This window comes from Cygnus atratus, chromosome 5 (genome assembly GCF_013377495.2).
Source record: "Cygnus atratus isolate AKBS03 ecotype Queensland, Australia chromosome 5, CAtr_DNAZoo_HiC_assembly, whole genome shotgun sequence".
In the NCBI taxonomy this organism is placed as follows: domain Eukaryota; kingdom Metazoa; phylum Chordata; class Aves; order Anseriformes; family Anatidae; genus Cygnus; species Cygnus atratus.
The window spans coordinates 11,543,859-11,563,851 of NC_066366.1; the positions used below are offsets into that span (position 1 = coordinate 11,543,859).

The window sequence follows — 19,993 nt, forward strand, 5'->3', positions numbered from 1 at the left end:
CCAGCCCTTTTTGGGTTTATTTGCTTTTTCCTCAAGATGTTTATTTCGGTTACGTGTTACCCAGATTAAGAGAAAAATGAGAGTTGAAAAGCAGCTTCCCTTTACAACCGCACCACTATGAGCCCTGCCCTGGCTCGGGGCTACCAGGGGGACTGAGGACTACCGGGGGGGATCTAAGGGCTAGCGGGGATGGGGGGCAACCCCCAGCCCCCCCAAGGCCAGCCCAGCAGCACCGGTGCCACCTGGTGGCTACTGCAGAAAGCGCTGCCAAGGCCCCTGCTCCCAGCCCACCCTGCTGCAGGCCCTGACTTCCCTCCCGGGGAGGAGAAAAAAATAATAATAATAAATAAATACAGGGGAAAATACAAAAAAAAGTTTATTGCAAACTACTACAATAATTTATTGAAGCAAACTGCATGCGAGTGAAGGAGAGACGCCGAGGGAAGGGGGCAGCAGGAGGGCTGTGTCAGTTGTAGGGCATGGAAGGGGAGAGGGAAGGAGTTACACCAGTCTCTCCTGCAGCAGGGCGAGCAGGCTGTGGTTAGAGGACAGACAGGCAACCCGCCGAGACCAGAAAAAGAAAAAGGGAAGCTATGAGGGGGCGCACGGGAGGGCGAGGCAGGGATCAGAGGTCTCAAGGCCAGGAATGAGGTGGGAGGCGAGCAAGCTGCTTGATCCCGCAGCCGCTGACAACTGCACTGCTCTGCTCGGGGCAGGCGCAGGACGAGGCAGGCTCCCTCGCCTCCCAGCCAGGTGCTGAGTGTTGCAGCACCGGTAGGGAGCGAGCTGGTGGCCCAGAAGCAGTTTAGTGTCGATCTCGGAGAACAAAACCCCAAGCTCTCCCTTTAGTTTAGTGTTCTGTGCAAGGCTCTGCCTGCCCCGCACCTCTCGCGGGGGCGGTAGCAGGGCATGAAAAGCAGCAGAGGGGCTGCAGCAACCTGGGGGAAAATAGCCAACCCCTACTACACTGGCACATCCCCTATGGGCAGTGGGATCCAAGGCAGGAGAGGTGTTTGCCCCCAATTCACACCCACTGCCCTGGGCAGGAGACCCTCGCTGCCAGTGGGTGAAACCATCAGGGTTGGGTCTGATCCTCTCTTTGTGCTGTGCGGTGCCCCTTGAGTTAGGGAGGGGTGTGGGTAGGGGGAAAACCAGCTGGCCACCCTAAAACTCCCCCCTGGAAATCACAATAAGTTGATCCAAGCAAGAGGTTGTATCACCCCACCTAAGGAAACTGGTTTGTGTGCTTCACCACCACCCCACTGCGTGCCTGTCGTGCGTGGTGTTCCAGGAGATGCCTGCCCGGGGTGCTGCAGCCCTCCTGCCTACCCCCAGGAGAAGCACGGGAGCCACACTCAAGGAACAGGGGATGCTCACACCAAGACGCCGGGGTTGCAAACTGCCCGAGCACAAAGCAACCCACCACCAGAAGCGTTTTGGCTTGTTCAGGCACAGACTTCAACATCAGTGGGGAAGGGAAAGGGGAAATCAGGACAAGTGACCCCATAAAAGCTGTCAGGGTCAGGCCACAGCTGGATTTCCAGGCAGCACAGGGGACAGAGTGGGTGTTTAGAGTCAGTTTCCTGTAAAAGTTTCCAATTGAATTCCACATTTTATTGCTGTTCTCCAGACCCCAGATACCCGATTTTGCCTGGCTGCTGTTACAGACCGATTTTGCTGACCGTGCGCTTGGACAAAACACTTGGGCTCTGTTCCAAGCACATAAACCCAACCAAAAAAAAGAAGAAAACAAGTAAACAAACAAAAAGCCCAGGTTATTTTTCACCTCTTCCAAAAAAACACTAAGAATTCAAGGCCACTGAGTCTCCACACACAGTTTCAGAGAACAGAGCGAAAAAGATCTGAGTCTAAATACCAGACGTGTCACATCCTATGCGAGCCTCTCCGAGGGTTCAGGTCTGTCCCAGCTACGCCAGCAGGCGACACTCAAACTACAAGGCTCCATGGAAAGCAGGGGCGTTTTGTGCCGAAGCGAGGAGCTTTGAGCACACAGCTGCACAATGCTCCCCAGAATGGAGGCAGGGAGCGAGCCGACGGCCCCTTCCTCCTCCCTCAGCCTACTGCCTTGGATAAATTCACCTGAGACGACCGTACCCGGTCTCCGCTTCTGTATCTTTTGTCTAGACCCGGAAAGGAGAGGCAGAGGTGGATGAGGAGCACGGCATCCCCCACCAGCAAGCGGCTCACAACAGCCCTAAGTCACGAGAACAAGTTCCTGGCTAACGATGTCCTTCCCTGTGAGGCTACGGAGTCAGGGGACGCAGAAAGAGCACTTAATGAGAGGAGCTGGGAGGGAAGGAGACAAGAGCCAGCTGTTCCAGCACTCACCTCATCCTCCTGCTAAAACGCTGCCGCAAAGACTCCCACTGCAAACAGGCTCTTCTCCGGGGGCTCTCCCTCTACTCTGGAAAAGCTACGAGAGAGATCTGACTCCCGAACACTGCCTTCCCTCAGCTCTCCTCCCAGCGGCTGTCAGGATGGCACGGCATGCTCCCTGCGACTCCCTAGCGTGAAGGAGCCTCCTGGGAAACAGCCCGAACCCCTTCCACCCCCACCCACCGAGAACAGAACTAAAAAATACCGACCCTTTTTAATCAATAAATAAGGAATCTCGTTACCACAACACAAAAACGAAACATGTTCAAAGTGCAAATTACTGTCGTCAAACTGGGATGCTCCTCCTTGCCTCTCCCACGCAGGGCTCCCGTAGCCCCCGGGGCCTCTCCAAGCAAACATGATCTACGAGCCAGGGCGTTCCCTCAACTTCCTGCCAGAGACAGAGCAGAGGAGTGCGGTGAGGCCGGGGACGCGTGCTCCTCCACAGCTCACCCTGCCGAGGGGGCCTAAAGTGCCAAGCCAACCTCCCAGCCCCAGGAAGAAGAACGAGACTGCAAGGACCAGAGTGCAGTGATGCATAGAAGTTGGGACCACGGGGCGGAAGGGAGTCCTAAGAAACTCGTCCAGAGCGCATCAAAATGCTTTCTAGTTTCCAAGTGGGGCCACGTCAAGAAAGGCATCTGCTTTGGGGCAGAGCGAAGGGTTTCGGCCATTCCCCCTCCCTCGGAGAAATCCGTCGCTCGGTCCAACTTGCTCTGGTAACGGCAGCATGTGCCCCTTTCCTACAAAGGAGCAGTGACAAGACAGAAGTGGTTGGGAGAAAGAGGACGTGCCGTGATCCACGCCGGAGGAGAGCAGACCCTTCGGTTATTTACTAGTATTTTAAGTTTTGCTTTTCTCTTTCAATACGCGTCTCCATTGTTTTTCCTTTTAAATACAGAGTCCGAGCTGTCCCAGCACCCACGTGCTCCCCGCCCACTAGGGTCCAGTGGAGTCTGAATCTTCGATGAGCACCTCCGTGGTGGCTCCCAGGATCTCTGTGTTCATGACCAGCCCTTCTGGGTTTGCGCTGCTGCCGCTGCCCACGAAGAGCTTGCCGTCAGCCACCAGGCTCACACGCTCCGCCCCACCGCAATACGTCTTGGGCATCCCATCGGGGTTCAGCAGCAGGCAATCTGCCGGGGCAGCGCTTCCCAGGGGGTCGGGAAGAAGGGGGAGGCCCTGGCCATCGGTGGGCGGCGCGATGGCCTCGGGGTTAGTGCCCAGGATGTCAGTGCTGGTGATCAGGGCACCTGCGTTGGCAGCCAGTGCTTCAGCGATAAGCACTTCGGGGTGGCTCTTGGCTTTGTGGGCCACAACGCTGTCCTTCTTCTCGAATTTCTTGCCGCAAATGTTGCAGGAGAACTGGTAGAAGGAGTCGGCGTCGTGCTTCTTCATGTGCCAGTTCAGGGAGGCCTTCTGCCGGCAGGTGAACCCACAGATCTCACACCTGGGGAAGGAGAGAAGGGGGAGGTCACAACAAAGGGACATCGGCACGCGTTGGTGTAGACAGGGGCAAAGAGGCGGCCCAGGAAAGCAGCGGGGGCTCATTAATATGGGATGCCACCTCGGCGCCAGCTCTTCCAGAGATATTTACAGGGGCTTACTCATGCTCCTCAGATCTGAGGCACTGCCTGAAGGAACAGGTGAGACAACAAGCAGCAATCCAAACACTCCTACAGCTGCGTGTTTAAAGGGAGCTGGGACTCCAGGAACAGGGTCCAGCCCTGCCTTCAGAGCTGCTCTCAGAGCAGTTCAAGAGCAGATATATCCACGGGTCACTCGGGAGGGTAACAGAGAGGCAGAGGTACTCACTGCAAGGGCTTCTCGCCTGTATGGATCATCCGGTGCACCGCCAAGTTATGAGAACTCTTAAACGCCCGGGCACAGTACTCGCAGATGTAATCCCTTTGATCTGAAAAGCAACACCAGTCACAGCGTCACTCTCCTGCACACCTGCTGGCTCTCCCCGCTCTCACGTTGTAGGCAAAGCTGCCCAGGAAGCAGCAGAACGAGAAGTGCTGGGAGGCCAGCAGACAGCAAGGGAGGAGGTGTCCCACAAGACACCACAGAAGCTGATGGAGAGTTAAGGCATGATTAAGACTCTACGAGTTAATTATCCATTCTGACCAGTGCTGAAGGGTGGCAAATTAGGATAAAGCTTGGCTTGTTTTATCCCTCTACAGAACCCCTGACTGATACTTGCCAGAGGGTGAATCAAGAACTCTATAGCCCATTTCCTTTCATTTCCTTAAAAGATTGTAATCTACAAGTGAGTAATATTCTTCCACTGCTGCAAGTCTGTACCATCTGCCTTAGCTTCACTCCCTCCTTAAGCACTGGAGGTTTCCCCCCCACCCTCCCTCTGTTCCACGACCCAGGGAGGAGTTTGGATCTGTTTCCCACCTCCCTATACCTGTGTGGTGTTTGGCATGCCGCAGGAGCTGCTTCTGGAGGCGGAAGAGCCGACCGCAAGAGGGATGGGGACACACGTATTTTTTCTTCAGCAAGTGCTGGTACTTGATGTGATGCTGAAAAAGAAGAGTGAAAGGTTGTAAGCTCTCTCTTTACACGGCTAAGACGATGGCTGAAGCACTCTGATCCCAGATGGCCCCCCTCCACAGTGAAAGGCCCTGGTGCAGATGGCCCTCCCCTGCCCTCACACGTATGCCACCAAGCAGCAGAACATCCCAGCCCACCTGCAGGTAACGCGGGTGAGCCAGGACAGTGCCGCAGCCTTCCATCTCACAGCGGACGTACTGTATCGGGGGCTTCTTCCTAAGAGACCAGTAAGGAAACGAGCAGAGGTCAGCTGAGAAATCCAAAGCTGAGGCAGCGCAAGATAAATGAATGTGAGTGCAGTTCAGTAACGCCAGAGCAGTTTGGTAATGTGAGATCAAGGGATCACTGCTCCAGTATTCCTGTTTGGGCTATGCTCATAGAGATTCTGGCCAAGAGTCTGCTCTGTTCCTAGAACTGAGTGCTCTCACCAGAACTGAAAAAAACCCAGAGGCAAAGCTCCCCAAAACCTTACCTCTGGACACTGCCAAGGTAGGGATCAACTCAGATGAGATTAAAAAAATGGCTGGGAAGAAATCAAACTTAACACCCACAGGGAAAAAAGGGAAAGAAAGCAGGGAAGTCAAATACAAGATGCTATTTTTTTCTCCCCTTAACGCAGATTTCTGTACTGTGTGAGAGAGATGCCTCTAAGACAGTTAACATCTGTGTAGGACACAGAGGAAGCAAGTCTTCAGAACCAAACTGAGTAGAGGGGTGTCACTTACCTTCTCTTGGGCAACCTCGGGCTCTTGTCATCCTTTCTTCTCCTTCCCCTCCTGTAGCAGAGTTAGAGAGAATTGAAAGAGGCTTCTTTACATCAGTACTGGGCAGAGGTTTTCAGCAGTGTGCTACAACACTACAGAGCTCTTCTGCAGTTTTAGGCTGAAAAATAACACTGCACCCAGCAAGTCAGAATTAAACAGGCACCTGCTCTGGATCAAAGTGGCTGATGAGCTTCAAAGGAGTTACTACTCACGGGGTAGATGGGCAGATCCCCTAAGGAAAGCAAGCAACCAGGCCTTCAAGTGATTCGTCCCTGCAATTTGCACAACTCCTGCATCATGCAGAAGAGCAGTCCCCGTGAAACATCCTCACATTTTTGATACCTGGGTCACACTTTTTTTCTGCATGACATTTGGTGGCTTGTGGCAGATCTCACACCACTCTGCCACTCCCGATACAGCCAAGTGAACCGTGGTTGCAAGACTAGGGCCAAACCTAGCAGTAAGAACATTTTCCCACATTGCCCGCCATTCACAACCCATCAAACACCAGTGAACAGGTACCAGGCAGCCACAGCCCAGCAGGCTGTGGTTACAAAATTACCGAGTCTTCCGCCACAATAAAGTGAGGAACTGCTATTTTAACAACCCTCTACCAGGCGTGATATGCTTCACATTTTTCTTTCAAACCTGCGACTGTCTAACCAACTTGCAGCCCTTGATTAAATTCAGACCTTTCCAGGCTGCACGTGAGCACACAAGATTCTGCTTTTATAGGTTCCTGCTGCAGACAGTTAGCAAGCTATCGCCTCATTAATGCGAGCTCTAGATAAATCAATAAAGACCAAGTTTGATGCGGATTCAGAGGAAGGCAATATTCTTGAGAAATAAATGCTTTATGTGGTTTGCTCTCACAAGCCCTCCCATTTCCTAATGAATTTTTTATAAACATATAATTTTGCCCACACAGTCCAGAATTGATAGTGCCTTTTATTTCCTCTGCTCTGTTGGGCAACATTTCATACCACGTGAAACACATCAGTCTGGGAGGCTAGGAAGAAAGGGATTGATAGTCTAGCAGCTATTTTTCAGTTGTCTGAATTAACTATAACAGCTTACACACCTGTCAAGACAGAATAAAGTCTGTGCTCTGAGCAGACCCGCCTTTACATGTAAAATACAACCCCCAGCAATAGCTCTACCCCGAGCAATGCGCCTGCTTGATCACACTGCTGCACCAAGACACTTAACAGCAGGCTGATGAAGTCTTTTCTAGACTGTATTGAGACATCTTTATCGATAGCGAGACCATGCCAGTAAACAAGCTGAGCAGGCACTCAGCATTCAAGCCAAGCCTTCAGAAGCTGCACAGGTTCTTACGGGCAAAAGCAGCACCAGTCCAACAACACAAGTCTCTGAAAGCTACCTTTAGGAGGAGAAAGCCTTCTCCAAAATACAAACATCCGTACTTCCCTCCACAATAAATTGGTCCTGCTACAGCTTAGAAACAGCACCAGAAATTCAAACAGAGGTGTGCAAAGCCCCGCACCGCAGGCCAGCACAGGGAGCCGCATCTGCTCCCATTTCTCACAGATGAGATCAAGTACAAAAACTGTTTTTTTTCCAGCCTACCTGAATGATTTTGACCCTGACACAAATCCATTCTCTCTCTCATTTGTCAGAAGGCAAGCTTCAGAAGTGAGTTCAAGTGAGAGGACACTCAAGTATTTTGAGGCTCCACTCAAAGTACCAGTGACCAACTAGGCAATGTAAGTTCGTTCTCTTTATTTCTCCAAAATGGGGGAGAACCCAGCTGTTTTTCCTGAGCTTTGTTGTGGTACTCCCAAACATACTAAAATGACACTTGATGTGTACAGCGCTCTCCCATCTGTCTCTAGGCACACAGCAGAAGAGAACTGGCCTTCCCAGACCGGCTTTCTAACAGTCTAATAAATACACGTAAGCCTAACACACTTCAGGCATCACAGCTGAAGCCTGTTTTTTTTAAAAACTCTCTAAAAGTATTTCACAGGATGTGGCCATATCCAGGTAGGCTGACTAAACCACAGTATTGAAAAACTTTGCCTAAACTAAATGAAAACATTAACTATTTTTCCTTGCCAAACACAGGCAAGACACTAGGAAGCAGCACTTCTGTAAGAACAAGAGGCTCTGCCCTATTGTCTTTCAGACCCAGAAAGGGGAAACAACAATAAAAACCACTCCTGTACACTAGCAAGAGTGCAAAGTATATAATACACACTGGTACGTATAGTTACAGAATTTTACTCACTTCCTTGGTGGCTCTTCATCTTCATGAAACTCACTCTCTTCTTTTACCTCTACTTTAATCTCTTTCTGCTTCTCTTTTTCCTCTTTTGCCTTGCCAGCTTTTCTCCTTTGCTTTGGGGTTTCCCTACAGAGACACAAATACAGTGCATTACTCCAATGTTAAGTGGCCACCTGCATGTATTCAAAGATACCCTCATGCCCCTCTCTCCTCTTAGCCTCTTCTGAGCACCTCTGGCTGGCAGTGCCTGGTTCTTCAGCATGGTAACACCAAGGGCTTCTCTCCTTCCATACTACTAAAAAGTAGTGTCTGCTTTTTACAGCGATTTAAGCAAGAACTGGGTAGTACTTCATATTTTAATCAATTCCCAACTTCACATTTTAATCAAATCCCATTTTTCTAATCAGGAAGTAGGATCAAAGAAGAACCTGACAGCCAGCAGGGCTCTAATAGCTCTAGACCACTAGAGAAAAATGGTCCCGATAGCTGTAGGGAAACAGTTCAATGGGAGCCATTCCACCTCAGCAAGTAGCACAGGTTCTCTGGGTCACATTAAGCTTGTTCAACTACGATGTCACAATTGTTCTTAGCCTACAAACAGTAAGTAGGTAATCTAATATACTTTTCTAGATGGGGCTTGTAGGTTTCATCTCTTGGATCGTCTTTGAAGGGAACTTCTTCCTCGCTGACAAGGATCTCTTCCTCATCATCGCTGCTGGGAGAAAAGGAGAACAGATGAGCTTAGCAGCAACAACTTCAGCACTACTGAATTCATACTGAATTCGTTCATTCAATACTGAATTCATGCACCACCCCACAGGATGGGAACGACACTTTTACACTGCATTTTTTCATCCCACGTGACTGGGGAAAGCTAACAGCTTGCACTGACTAAGGAGCATAACGACAGCCAAAGCAGACAGGCAAAGCAGAGCAGCCCCTTCTTGTGAGCCCAGCCCCTTCTTGTGAGCCCAGCCAATTACAGCACCTGCTGCAGAAGGAATAAAGCTACAAGGTGAGACACCCACCCCCTACCAAATACATTTCTCCACACCTCCTGACACCTGCAGTCCAACAGCAACCCAAAACGAAAATATAAAGGGTCAGGACTGCATGAGAACAACTTCTACTCTTCCCACAGACCCTATCACAAGCATTTGAAAAGCTTGAGATTGTATTTTTCCCCCTTCTTGACATTAAATATGAAAAAATACCACAAAGTAAGAGCTTCCTACCTGATTCCAGCTGGAGACTGATGCTCTTCTGTGACCTCTGAAAGGAAAAGTCACCAGTAAGTTTCAACCTGTGATCTCTGCAGTGAGCTCATCTGTCTCGAGATACCTCCACCAACACTCAGCGCCAGCAGCGCTGGTGGCAGAAGGTGCTCGTGACACAGAAGCACCACGCCTGTACCAGCCACGTACAGCTCCCCAAGTTACACCCACGTGCAGCTCCCTTCAGAGGTCCCCAGGATCTGCCTGTCTTCAGGCACCGCCTACCTTCCGTGCCAGGGCTGCCCACGTACCGTACTCGAGCTGGTCCACGTTTGGTTCTGACTTGCAGACGAGCTGCAGGGAGCCGGTCTTGGACCTGGAGGCACGCGAGTTCTCGGTGTCACGCTGGCGGGCCGCGGCGGCCGACCTGCTGCTGCGCCAGCTTCTGCTGGGCCGGGCTGTGCTGGCAGCGGAGTCATGACTGAGGAGGCTGGAAACCTCCTCCTCTTCCTTCTCTTCTTTGGGATCTGAAACACACATTGCAGTCTCGTTAGTACTAACAGGAATAAAGGTAAACCCCACCGTTGTTTCACGCCCCTTGCACGGTGTGGAACAGCACAGCCTCCAACCGCCTCTGAGTAAAGGCGCAAATATTTAAAAATAGCTCACATTTGCCTCTGATACAGGCGCGTAGGATGATTTGCTGGCTCCGATCTCCCCTGAGCAACACAGACATTTGTAAACCTCAGCAACTGTTTAATGACGGACTAGTTTCAAAATTGGTCTGTATTAAGAGTTGTGTTTGGAGAATCCCCCAAACACACATTTAACCTGAAACATACACCTGGTAATAATCCAGAGGAATCCAAACTGGATGTTTCTGATCTCGTGCTAGGGCAAGAAGCATCACAAGTACCGCTAGCCTGAGGTCTCTGCACTCAGTTACGGCTTCTGCAGGTGGTTTCTTTTTGGCTGACCTCCAGATATGCTTTGGCAAGATAACAGAGCTGCCTAAAATGTATATGTGAGCAAGTTCATCCCTTTAAAAGCTAAGACTTCCAAGTACGGTTCACCTGGTTTCACTTTCTGGTGGTTGCTGGAACACCAGGCCTTGATGAACTCAAATGCTTTTTGATATTTCACCAACGATGTGCTAAGGAAATCCATCCCAAGCAGCTGGCTAGGCTCGGTACTCCAGGTTTGTCTCTGCATTAGCACACAAAGCACCCGCAGTGAGGCACAGGGCCTGTGCTCTAGCCTCAGCTCTGACTCCCTCCTTTTTACTTAAACCCCTTTCCACAGCTGTCTGGTTTCGGGGGGGATTGTGCTGCCCAAGCACCAGCCAGCGTAACCCCTGATGCTCAGGAACTTTCCAAGCACCTGCTTGCAAATGCAGGGCACAGTTCTCTAAGGACGGACTGGGGAGCAGCCCTGGTGAGGAGTAAATCCCCAAAACCAGGCTCCCCGAAGCACGCAGCAGGGAGATGAGGTCATAAGCTGAGACAGGTGGGTTTGTCAGGACACAGGAAAAGCAGTTTTCCCCAAGAGAACAGTCAAGGGCTGGAAGAGGGGCTTGGAAGCACGGCTGTGTGACCTCCATGCTTGGAGGGCTTCAAGACCTGGATGGAAAAAGCCCCTGAGCAACAGGATGGGAACTCCAGGTTGAAGCCAGGACCAGAGACCTGCAGAGGGACCCTCCCACCTAAATTCTTTAGTTTTGCTTCAAACCTTTTGAATTTAACTTCCAGCATGTTGTTTGGTATTCAGCCCTTATTAACTGAGCTGGAATCACCAAACTCTGAGAAATCAGGAGGAATATAGGATACAAGGCCTCACAAGTTCATTGCAAAACAGCAACCAAGTCTGATGCCTTACACGTACACAGCCAAGTCCATCATCAAAGCATAAATTACAACCAGGAAGCCAAAAAAAATGTATGGATCTCATAAAACAGAGTTCATGTTGGTTTCAATCCTAATTGTGATCATCCTCAGTTTTGAGCGGTAAATCAAACTCAAAACCACTTTGAAACCATTCTCTGGGAGTTTTCCCATCAAGCACTACCATTCTACCAGCGTTAACACACACTGCTGCTTTCAAAAAGATGGCTATTCCCTTGGAAGACCATTCATTTGGTGATTTCTTGGTAAGAGCCAGTATTTTATAGATCACACTTACGAAGTTGAAGCAGACCTCCCTTAGAATATATTTCTACAAAGTACACCTGAGGCACCACTCACCTAGCAACTTGGCTTCATTTCTCTGAAGTCAAGGTATTTAATATTAAAGCCTTTCCTCATGGCCTCTCATTTGTACATCTACTTCAGCACTGTCTACAAGTTTGGGTTTTTTTTGTTTGTTTTTGTTTTGCTTTCTTTGTTTTAAACATGCTGTGTTTTCTTGGAGGCACATAAGTACTCACAGGTCTGAGCAGCACTGAATACTTACCATGCACCAGAACCTGTAAAGCAGTATGGAGCTATTAGTTTAAAACCCTTGGAATTGTAGATCCTCCCTACAGTGGGCACGGCTCAGTAAGGCAAGGTTAGAGATTCCCCAGGGAAGGTATCTGCAAAGTACTCAGCTGGAATCAGCCCTCACCAAGGCTTTTCCTGAAATCTAAAATCTCCAAAAAATCCAGCCTGCCTGCCCAGAAACAAAAAAAAAAAGTGCTATTTTTTTGTGCCCCAGAGATGGCAACTGTCTTAGAAGAGCAGAACTTCCCGTGCTGCTTTGCTGTCTAGCCCACCTGATCTGGCTTTAGAGGTGACCACAAGGCTCTCACCAGAGATGTTACGGTTGTAACTCTGCACTTCAGGATTCCTCCACACACTTCTGAGGTTAGGCAGGGTGCAGTAGCACTCACATCTGCATCTAGGTCCGGGATCGTGGCTGTCCTCATCTCTGTCATCCGTAAGAGATGCCCACGTCTCCCAATTACCTATACCTTGCAGCAGTTAACCTTACAGCTATTTTCAGTCCTGTCTTGGGTACCACACTTCATCTGGTTAAGCCTAGGCCCTGTGGATGAATACTGCACTGCCCCTCTCCTCCCACAAACGTGTCTGCACTAAAACCCACGTGCTCCTCAGTTCACAGGGCTTGGCTAATTACAGAAAGGAGCAAGATAAGATAAATGGAGTAAGCGTTGTTACTACAGCTAATCAGGCTCCCTTCTTTCAGAAAAGGAAGATGCTGCTCTAGTGTCTCGAGACTGAAACAAAGAAAACCTTAAATTAGAAAGGCTGCAGTTGATTCTGCACTTAGAAGCGGTGCAAGTGTCAACAGCAGTGCTGGACACCAGGCCATACGAACTCAGACCACAGGAGAATGAAAGGGTACACAAGACAATACCAAGGCGCCCCAGTGAGAAGCACAAAAAAGCAAGGAGCATTTGCTTGTCAGGTCAGCTGTTGCAAAACCAATTACGTGCTTCCCTTTTGGCAGGACCTGCTGGCCAGTCAGCACTTGCAATCCCAGTTAAGACGCAGCACTGCTGTCTTCTGCCCAAATCACGGGGCAGGGGGGCAACAGAAGCTCTGAGCTGGCAGAACCCACCTGCCACGAAACGCCCCTGCACTCACACTCCCCTGCAGTCCCTCCCATGCAGATATTATCTACCTCCTCCAGCTGCCTCTGCAGGAGTCAGTTGCAGGCTGGGTGGGTGCCAGCATCTTGCAGGAAGCCAGTCAAGAGACACGGGGAAAAATCCACTTCTTGAAATCCTACTAGTCCTTTTGATCCTTTGGTCAAACCTTGGAGTTTCTCCTACCTTGAACTATCCCTTCACTAAGCAACTTCGTGATAAAAGCAGCTGTCGTTCTGGGGTAGTTCCACCATCCTTCCCAGCTGCCTTTCAGCAAACAGCATCCAGGGCAGAGAACACATCATAGTGATGGAGGTACATTAACGTGAGAGTCAAACGCCCTTTAACCCTGAAGTTTGTGAAGGAAACACCAGTCAGTGAGAGAAGGGAAAAGAGAAGGAAACCTGGGAGGAAATTAGGTGCAAAGCTGTAGCTCTGTTGTAGCAGCTTGGGTTAGCAAAAGAACAGACTCTGGGCACCGTTACGCTTCTCTACAAGAGCTTACCCAGTAGCATTCCGTCCTCACTCAGCGTGCTGCGCATCCCAGAGTCCCACACCATTCATACATATAAATATAAAAGATTTATATCCTCAAGTTTGCCCTCCGCCTTCCACTCCTGGCAATAAATTCACCCTTACAAGCCTCCACTCCTCCCTGTGCCAAACACCCACCTCACAAGCAGGATACTCTCCGGAAGCAACAGAGCAGCTCTCACACCTCCCTGTGCCTCCTTCCTCGCTTCACCTTCCAGCCATGTCACTCCCTGACCCCACAGCATTTGCTTTATAGGCGAATCTTCCCAGCAGCAGGTGCTTACTGCCTTTGTTTTTATAGTCACTGGATGCAGCAAGCGTAAAGAGCGTGCCTGGGTCAAGGACCGCAGCAGCGAACACACACATCCCACAGCCCGACCTTCCTCCTGAGCGCTGAAGGAACACAGCACCGCCCAGGGACGCGCTGTCCTCAGGTTTCGCCGGGGACGAAGGATGTCAGCCCCCGGCAGCAGAGCTTCTTGCTCACTCCCGTCGCGTGCTGCACATCTCCCAGCTCTGCACAAACCAGCCTTCTGTAGCGGAGGTACCACGCATTGCTGCCTACCAGCTCTGCCCCGCCGACACCTGAAAATCCACTCGATTACACCCAGAAGTAGGAGCTGCTGGTACTCCGCATCAGCTTTTCCCAGCCACACTTGTTCAGATGTTCAAGCTTTTGTTTACCAGCCTCCCGTAAGGCTGCGGCAATAAAACATTAACCTTTCTTCAGACAAAGAAGTTAAGGGAAAAGAATATACTATGAATTATTAAGTTTCAAAACGACTGGTATAAAAGCAACTGTATGACAACATGTATACATCTCTGACCACAGCTTTAATTTAACACAGAAAATGTATTTTATGTGTTTCATGCCCCATGTTGTGATGGCACAACCAACAAACGAGTCAGGAAAAAAGAATCCTAGTGTAAGTCCCTATCTGAATAGCTCTTTCCCCTCTAAAATATCTGTAAAATTCTGTGTACGGGACACAGGAAAATCCTCACAGGAGTCAAAGTAGGCTCGGGCAGCCTGAGCTGTTTAAATTCAGCACATTTTTAGAAGGCTTGATTATAAGTCATGTCATCTCTTTCAAAACACTGACAAACGCCTCAAGAAAAGCAGTCATTACCAAAGAAGCGTGAAGCTTTAAGAACACAAATAGCGAGGTATAATACGAGCTATCTATCCTACAACACAGCCTTCTACAATTCGAGCCTGAAAGTTTTCCGTCTCTTCTGAATTTGTGGACTTGTGTTGTTTCTCTAACAGTTAGAGGCAGGCTGCTAGAGAGCAACCTTGCGTGCCCCACACCATTTCACAGTCCTTGAAGAAATGCTCTCTGGCTTCCCCCTTCAGCACAGCCCGAAAGCCAGTGTGATGGGAGAACAGCTAAAATACCAGCCACCCACAAATTGCATTACAGTAGCCTCATACCAGAGGAGCAGAAAAAGAAAATAGCGAGGAACAAATCACCAAGACAGCTCTCCAAACGTGGGAACACCTAACAACAGCGTCCCCCTCCCAGCTCCTCCCAAGGCCCGCTCTCTGCGCCCGCACACCCGAGAAACGCACAGATTGTGCTGGCATCGCCCTCCAGCCCGTGCCGGCCTCAAGCTTTCGGTTCTCAGCAGTGGGGGAGTCCCACGTGAGCCTCCACGTGTTAAAGCTGTGCCCACGAGTGTCAAACAGGGAGCTACAAAAAGCCTCTGGACAGCTGACGCCCGAGCAAGGGACTCCATGCACCTCACCTCTCCCCTTCTCTACCTCTCAAACTCTTTACTTTTTTTCACTAAAAAAAGGGGGGTTACAGTCAGAATCTAGTTAGGCTGTAAAATTGTATCTGAGAAGCAGGTTTCATTGGACTGCTACCACAACCTAAAGAGCCACAGTAAGCACCTGATTTTCGGTTCAGTGACAGAAGGACATGGCATATATTCGTTAAATCTATATTCCAGTAATTATTCAGGCCTAAGAGAAATGAGAATTATTTCCATGGGAGCACACAGCGTCGTAGGAAGTCAAATGTGAATTATACAGCTGTATGAATCCATTTTTAAGCAGAGATTAAACGTCATACTTAGGTCACCAATATTTTCTAGCAGCACACGAAGGAAATATTGCAATTGCATGACTAAGCAGGCCGGGCAGGAAACACTATCAGCACGCTGACTTTGCGGCGGCCGCGGTGCACACCAGCAGGGCACAGCCGCACGCCAGCTCTGACACAACACACCTTCGACTTTACCCTTCCAGTAATCTTCCCATGGGGCCTGCGCAGACGGACCTTTTGCGCCCTGCTCTGCAGCCAACGAGCAGAAAACCCGCTGATCCCACGGCACCGCGTGAAGGAGCACAAACCTTGGCGACTTGCTCTGCTGTCACGGCAGTTCGGTTATGACCGACGGCACAAATCGGCTGGCATCACAGCCATCGCCTCCGGGCTTTCTTTACTGAGAGCAGCAGTGGTGATTTTACTTCAAAATATAATGTATAAGACAACAGATCTTACTGGACGGGCTTTGGTGCAACAGGTTTTCCATCTCCAGCAGATGCTCGGGATGCCACGGTGCGCCTCACTTGCACAAACTACTCGCCCAGCACGCAGACACCAACAGCAACTGCTGAGCTCGAGCAAACTGAATGTTCTAAACTGGATATAAAACTTTGCAGTAAAGGATAGCAGCATGATGCAAATTGCCACGGAAGGAGAATTAATTCCATGTCAGAACGCAAGCCGCTAAATGCAAACACTAAATTCCCAGCCTTCACCAGACCCACCCAGCACTTTTACTGTGACGCCAGTTTGCACACAAAGGTTCATGGCATCTGTTTTGGCTGCAAGTTTAATAATAATAACAAAGACTTGAGAAATTTAATAAATGTTTTTCTTCATCTCGCGTTCAAGGACAAGCGAATCTCTCAGAGGCCAAAGTTTAAGAAGGCACTCTCCTAAACAGAGGCCAAACTTAGGAAATAGCAGACGGACATCTGCCACTTCCACCAATGTCCTGAGAAACCAGGGTAAAAACGGGATGATTCAGCAAGGTAAACGTTTCCACTTACAGGCATTCAAAACAGCGGGAATCACCATCAAAATATTTCAAGATAGCACTACTTTGTACGCATATTAAGTGGCAATGCCATGCCTTTTTTTTTTTTTTTAAATACATTCCAGCAAAGCTCAACCTAGAAGGATGAAGTTTTTACTGGGTAGAAGGATGGGCAGAGTATTGTAAACAGCAAACACGTATATGTTTGTGGGGTCTGAGCTCAACACACATTGGTCAATTCCATTTTGGTCTGCAAAAATACACCTCACCAACTAGATTTCAACACCTGAGCTGAAAAAAGTTATAGACTTGGAGGAATAAAGTCAAAGAGTTATAGAATTACAAGAACAAAAGCGACCCGTAAAGTCCAGGCACAAAAGCCAGCAAACAACAACTGAGCAGCTCCAGCAAAAAAGATGAATTCATTTGCACAGGTCTATGATTTTCCTTGCTATTTCATCCTCTGTTACAATTTCCCATACCAGATCAAAACCAACACTGCATAAAACTTATTTATTTGAGGGGGGGGGGGAGGTGGGGCACGAGTGTTTCAGAAGTCACTGGGTAAGGAGCAAGGCCCTCTAATATTTTTCTACAGAAAGCCGTTACATAGACAAACAGAACTCACAGTGGACAAAAGTAAGTTCTGCTCCTGGCCGCTGTTCCCCGTGGTTAAGGCCTTCTTGATGAGACTCATTAAGCCACTCCCATCTCTCTCCCCCAATTTCTATCCCATCCCTAAGGGGATAACAAGGCATAAAATTCACCACCCGCTCAGTGCTGAGAGGCTAGAAAAGGACAAGCGTAAATATTTGAGTACTCTCATTTCCATACACCTTCCAGATGTCCCTTGAGCACACACACCTGTACTCCTGACAGCAACAGGACAGATGCGAGCACGGATTTTACTAGCTGCTCGAGAGCTGTCAAACCGTGGCACTGTATGGTCTCAGCTTCTGATAGCGAAGTAACACCCTAGTGGTTATTTGGAATAAAGTTGTTGCAAGTTGGGCACATGTAAGCCTCATTGGCAGCTTGCTGCAGTTCCACAATCTCGGGAGAGACCTTGGAAAGAACCCGCACGTCACCAAGCAACAGAGCTTTCCCTGGAAGGGCGATTCAGCAGATGTTTGGCTACCTTCATGGGAAAGCCCTGACTTTCTGGACGGAATACAACTGCACGAACAAGCATCAAGCCCTTACCTTTACCAGCTGCTTTATCCGTGCACCTGAAAAAAAATACAAGAGGTAACCGTAAGAGGGAGCTCCTACTGCGGGGCAGCAGAAACAATAAAACGTGTTAGACGGAGATGTTCTCAAAAGGCTGCTTCCAACCCCTCATACCAACACGGGTTAGTTCATCTGGAAGAAGCTGAAGCCAGCTGAGGCTTATACCAACAGGGACTGCTTCACCCACAGGAAGTTAAACTGCGGGATAACAGCACAGCAACAAGCCCCAGCCCTAACCACGTTGGTTACGCCCACAGCCCAGGGACCCCGCTGTCAGGGGGGCACAGAAGAGCCCTGATATCGAAGGCTGGGGGCTTGTATGGACACCCAGCTGGCTGCCAGCCCTGAAACCCATCAGGACGGGGCTGCAGCCGCCTCCCTCGGGAAGAGCGACCCCAGCACACCCTTGCCTCGGGGCCCGCGGGCACGAGGCAGGAGAGAGGTGCACGGGGAGGGGGCGGTGCCCCCGGGGGGTGGTCTCAGGAGGAGACCGACGGGTAACGGGAGGCTGCCGGTGCCGGTCCCGGTACTCACCCGAGGCGGGGGGCGCCCTTCCTGGCTGCAGGCGGCGGCTCGGCGGCGGGCTGCTCGGCGGCGGCGGCTGCTCCTCGGGCGCCGGGGCTGCTGCGGCGGCGCCGGGGATACTCGGCCTTACGGCGGCGGGAGGCGGCGGCTGCCCCCGAAGCCGAAGCGGCGGCGGCTCGGCCCCGCTCGCGGCCGCCCCGCAGCACGCGGCTGCCCCCGGAGTCCTCGCCGGGCTCGGCGGCGGGCGCGGGGCGGCGGCGGCCGGGGGGTGCGGCTGGCGGGCCGTGCCCGGGGGTCCCCTCCTCGCCGCCCGCCGGCATCGGGCCGGGGAGCGGAGTGGCTGCGGCGGCTGCCCCGCGCTGCTTCCCGCCCCGCCGCCACGCCCCCTCGGCGGCCTCGCCCAATCGCCGCCCTCCTCCCCGCCTCCGCGCCGCCAATCGGAAGGCGGTGCGAAGCCCGAGCCCCGCCTCCCCCTCCTCCCCTCCCCGCCTCTCCCCGCCGACTAACCAATCAGCGGCCCCGCTGCCGCAGCGCCCGCCCCCTCGGCGGGCCGCGCGGCCAATCGGCGGGCAGCGAGCCGCGCAGGCGCCGTCGAGCCCGCCGCGCTCGCGCTCGCTCCCCTCACGCACCCCCCCTCCCCTCGCAGCCCCCCCTCCCCCGGGACCGGCCCCGCCGCCCCCCGCCCGGCCCGGGCCTGCCCCGCTCCCCGCGGCGCCTCCTACCGCCGCCGCCTGCGCCCCTCCGGCTGCCCCCGGGTGCCCGGGGCCGGCGGGCGAGGCCGCTCGGGGGGGGCAGAGAGCGCTCGCTGCCCCCCCGGCCGCCCCCCGGCCGCTCGCCGCGACGGTTGCCGGTAGGGCCCGGCCCGGCGCGGCCCCGGCGGCAGGGCCCGCTTTGTGCGGCCGCTTCGCCTTTAAGAAAAAAAAAACGCCCCGGCGGGCGGCGGGTGAAAGTCGGTGACAAAATGGCGGCCGGCGCAAGGGGGGCGGGGCCGGCGCAATGGGGAGACGCCCCGCTTCCGCCGCGCCTCCGCGCATGCGCGGGGCCTGCCGGGAGCTGTAGTCCGCCTGGGGCTGTGGAGGGACTCTGTGGTGTGTTGGCCGGAAGTGGCCGCGGTGCATGCTGGGACTCGTAGTCCGGCCGGGAAAATGCTTGTAGGCGCTCTGCGTGGTGAACGTGGCCTCACCGGAAGTGGCCGCGGGGCACGCTGGGAGTTGTAGTTTCCGCCTTGCCGGGCTCGTTGTGTCGCTGTGGGGTCGCCCATGGTGGCTCTGCCCGGCCCGGCCCGGCTCGCCCAGCCCCCTCTGAGCGCCCCCCCGGCCGTGAAGGGCCTGTCATCGTCCTGGCCGCTCCGCCCACGGGCTGCAGAGCGGCTGAGGGGAAATCCGCCAATCACCCCAAGCCCCTGGGAGGGCTCTGCTGAAGGACCCTCACTTGTTACGTCCAAAAATTGAGTTATTTCCCCCAAACACACGTTCTGTAGTGCTCCCCACACAACAAGCACACAAGAAGCAAAGCCTCAAGGAAAAGTTCAAGGAACCAGTGCTGAAGCCCTCATCCTAACGAAGTTCTGTGTCCAAGTCTTCTCTTAGTCCCCTCCACCTATCGTCAGGGCCATGCCCCAAGTCTGGGGCCCTCACTGGCACCCTGTGCTCTCAGACCCAGCCAAACCTACCCTTTAGTGGCTGAGGCTGCCTCCAGAGCCGGAGACCCTCCATCACTTGCTGCAGATCCCTCGGTGAGCTCCAGAGCATCTGGGATACGTTTGGAACTGAGGTTGCCCCCAGAGCCGTCTCACCAGAAGCAGTTACCTCAAGCCAAGCGCCCCCAATACCAGTGGTATTTGCACGACTGCTGGCATCCACCTGCAAGGCACGTTCCCCTT

General features: G+C 52.0%; 1 protein-coding gene across 1 annotated transcript; it reads right to left on the minus strand.

Moving 5' to 3' along the window:
- Positions 1–358: 358 nt before the first annotated feature.
- On the minus strand, positions 359–18,431 carry ZFP91 (ZFP91 zinc finger protein, atypical E3 ubiquitin ligase). The gene is made up of 11 exons (XM_050710815.1): positions 18,121–18,431; positions 17,560–17,585; positions 9,497–9,712; positions 9,207–9,243; positions 8,594–8,683; positions 7,975–8,097; positions 5,685–5,735; positions 5,097–5,175; positions 4,814–4,928; positions 4,213–4,312; positions 359–3,847 (listed from the first exon to the last, which is right to left on the minus strand). The coding sequence occupies exons 1-11, from the start codon at positions 18,429–18,431 to the stop codon at positions 3,337–3,339; spliced, it is 1,659 nt and encodes a 552-aa protein (XP_050566772.1). The 3' UTR covers positions 359–3,336.
- Between the last annotated feature and the right edge of the window lie 1,562 nt (positions 18,432–19,993).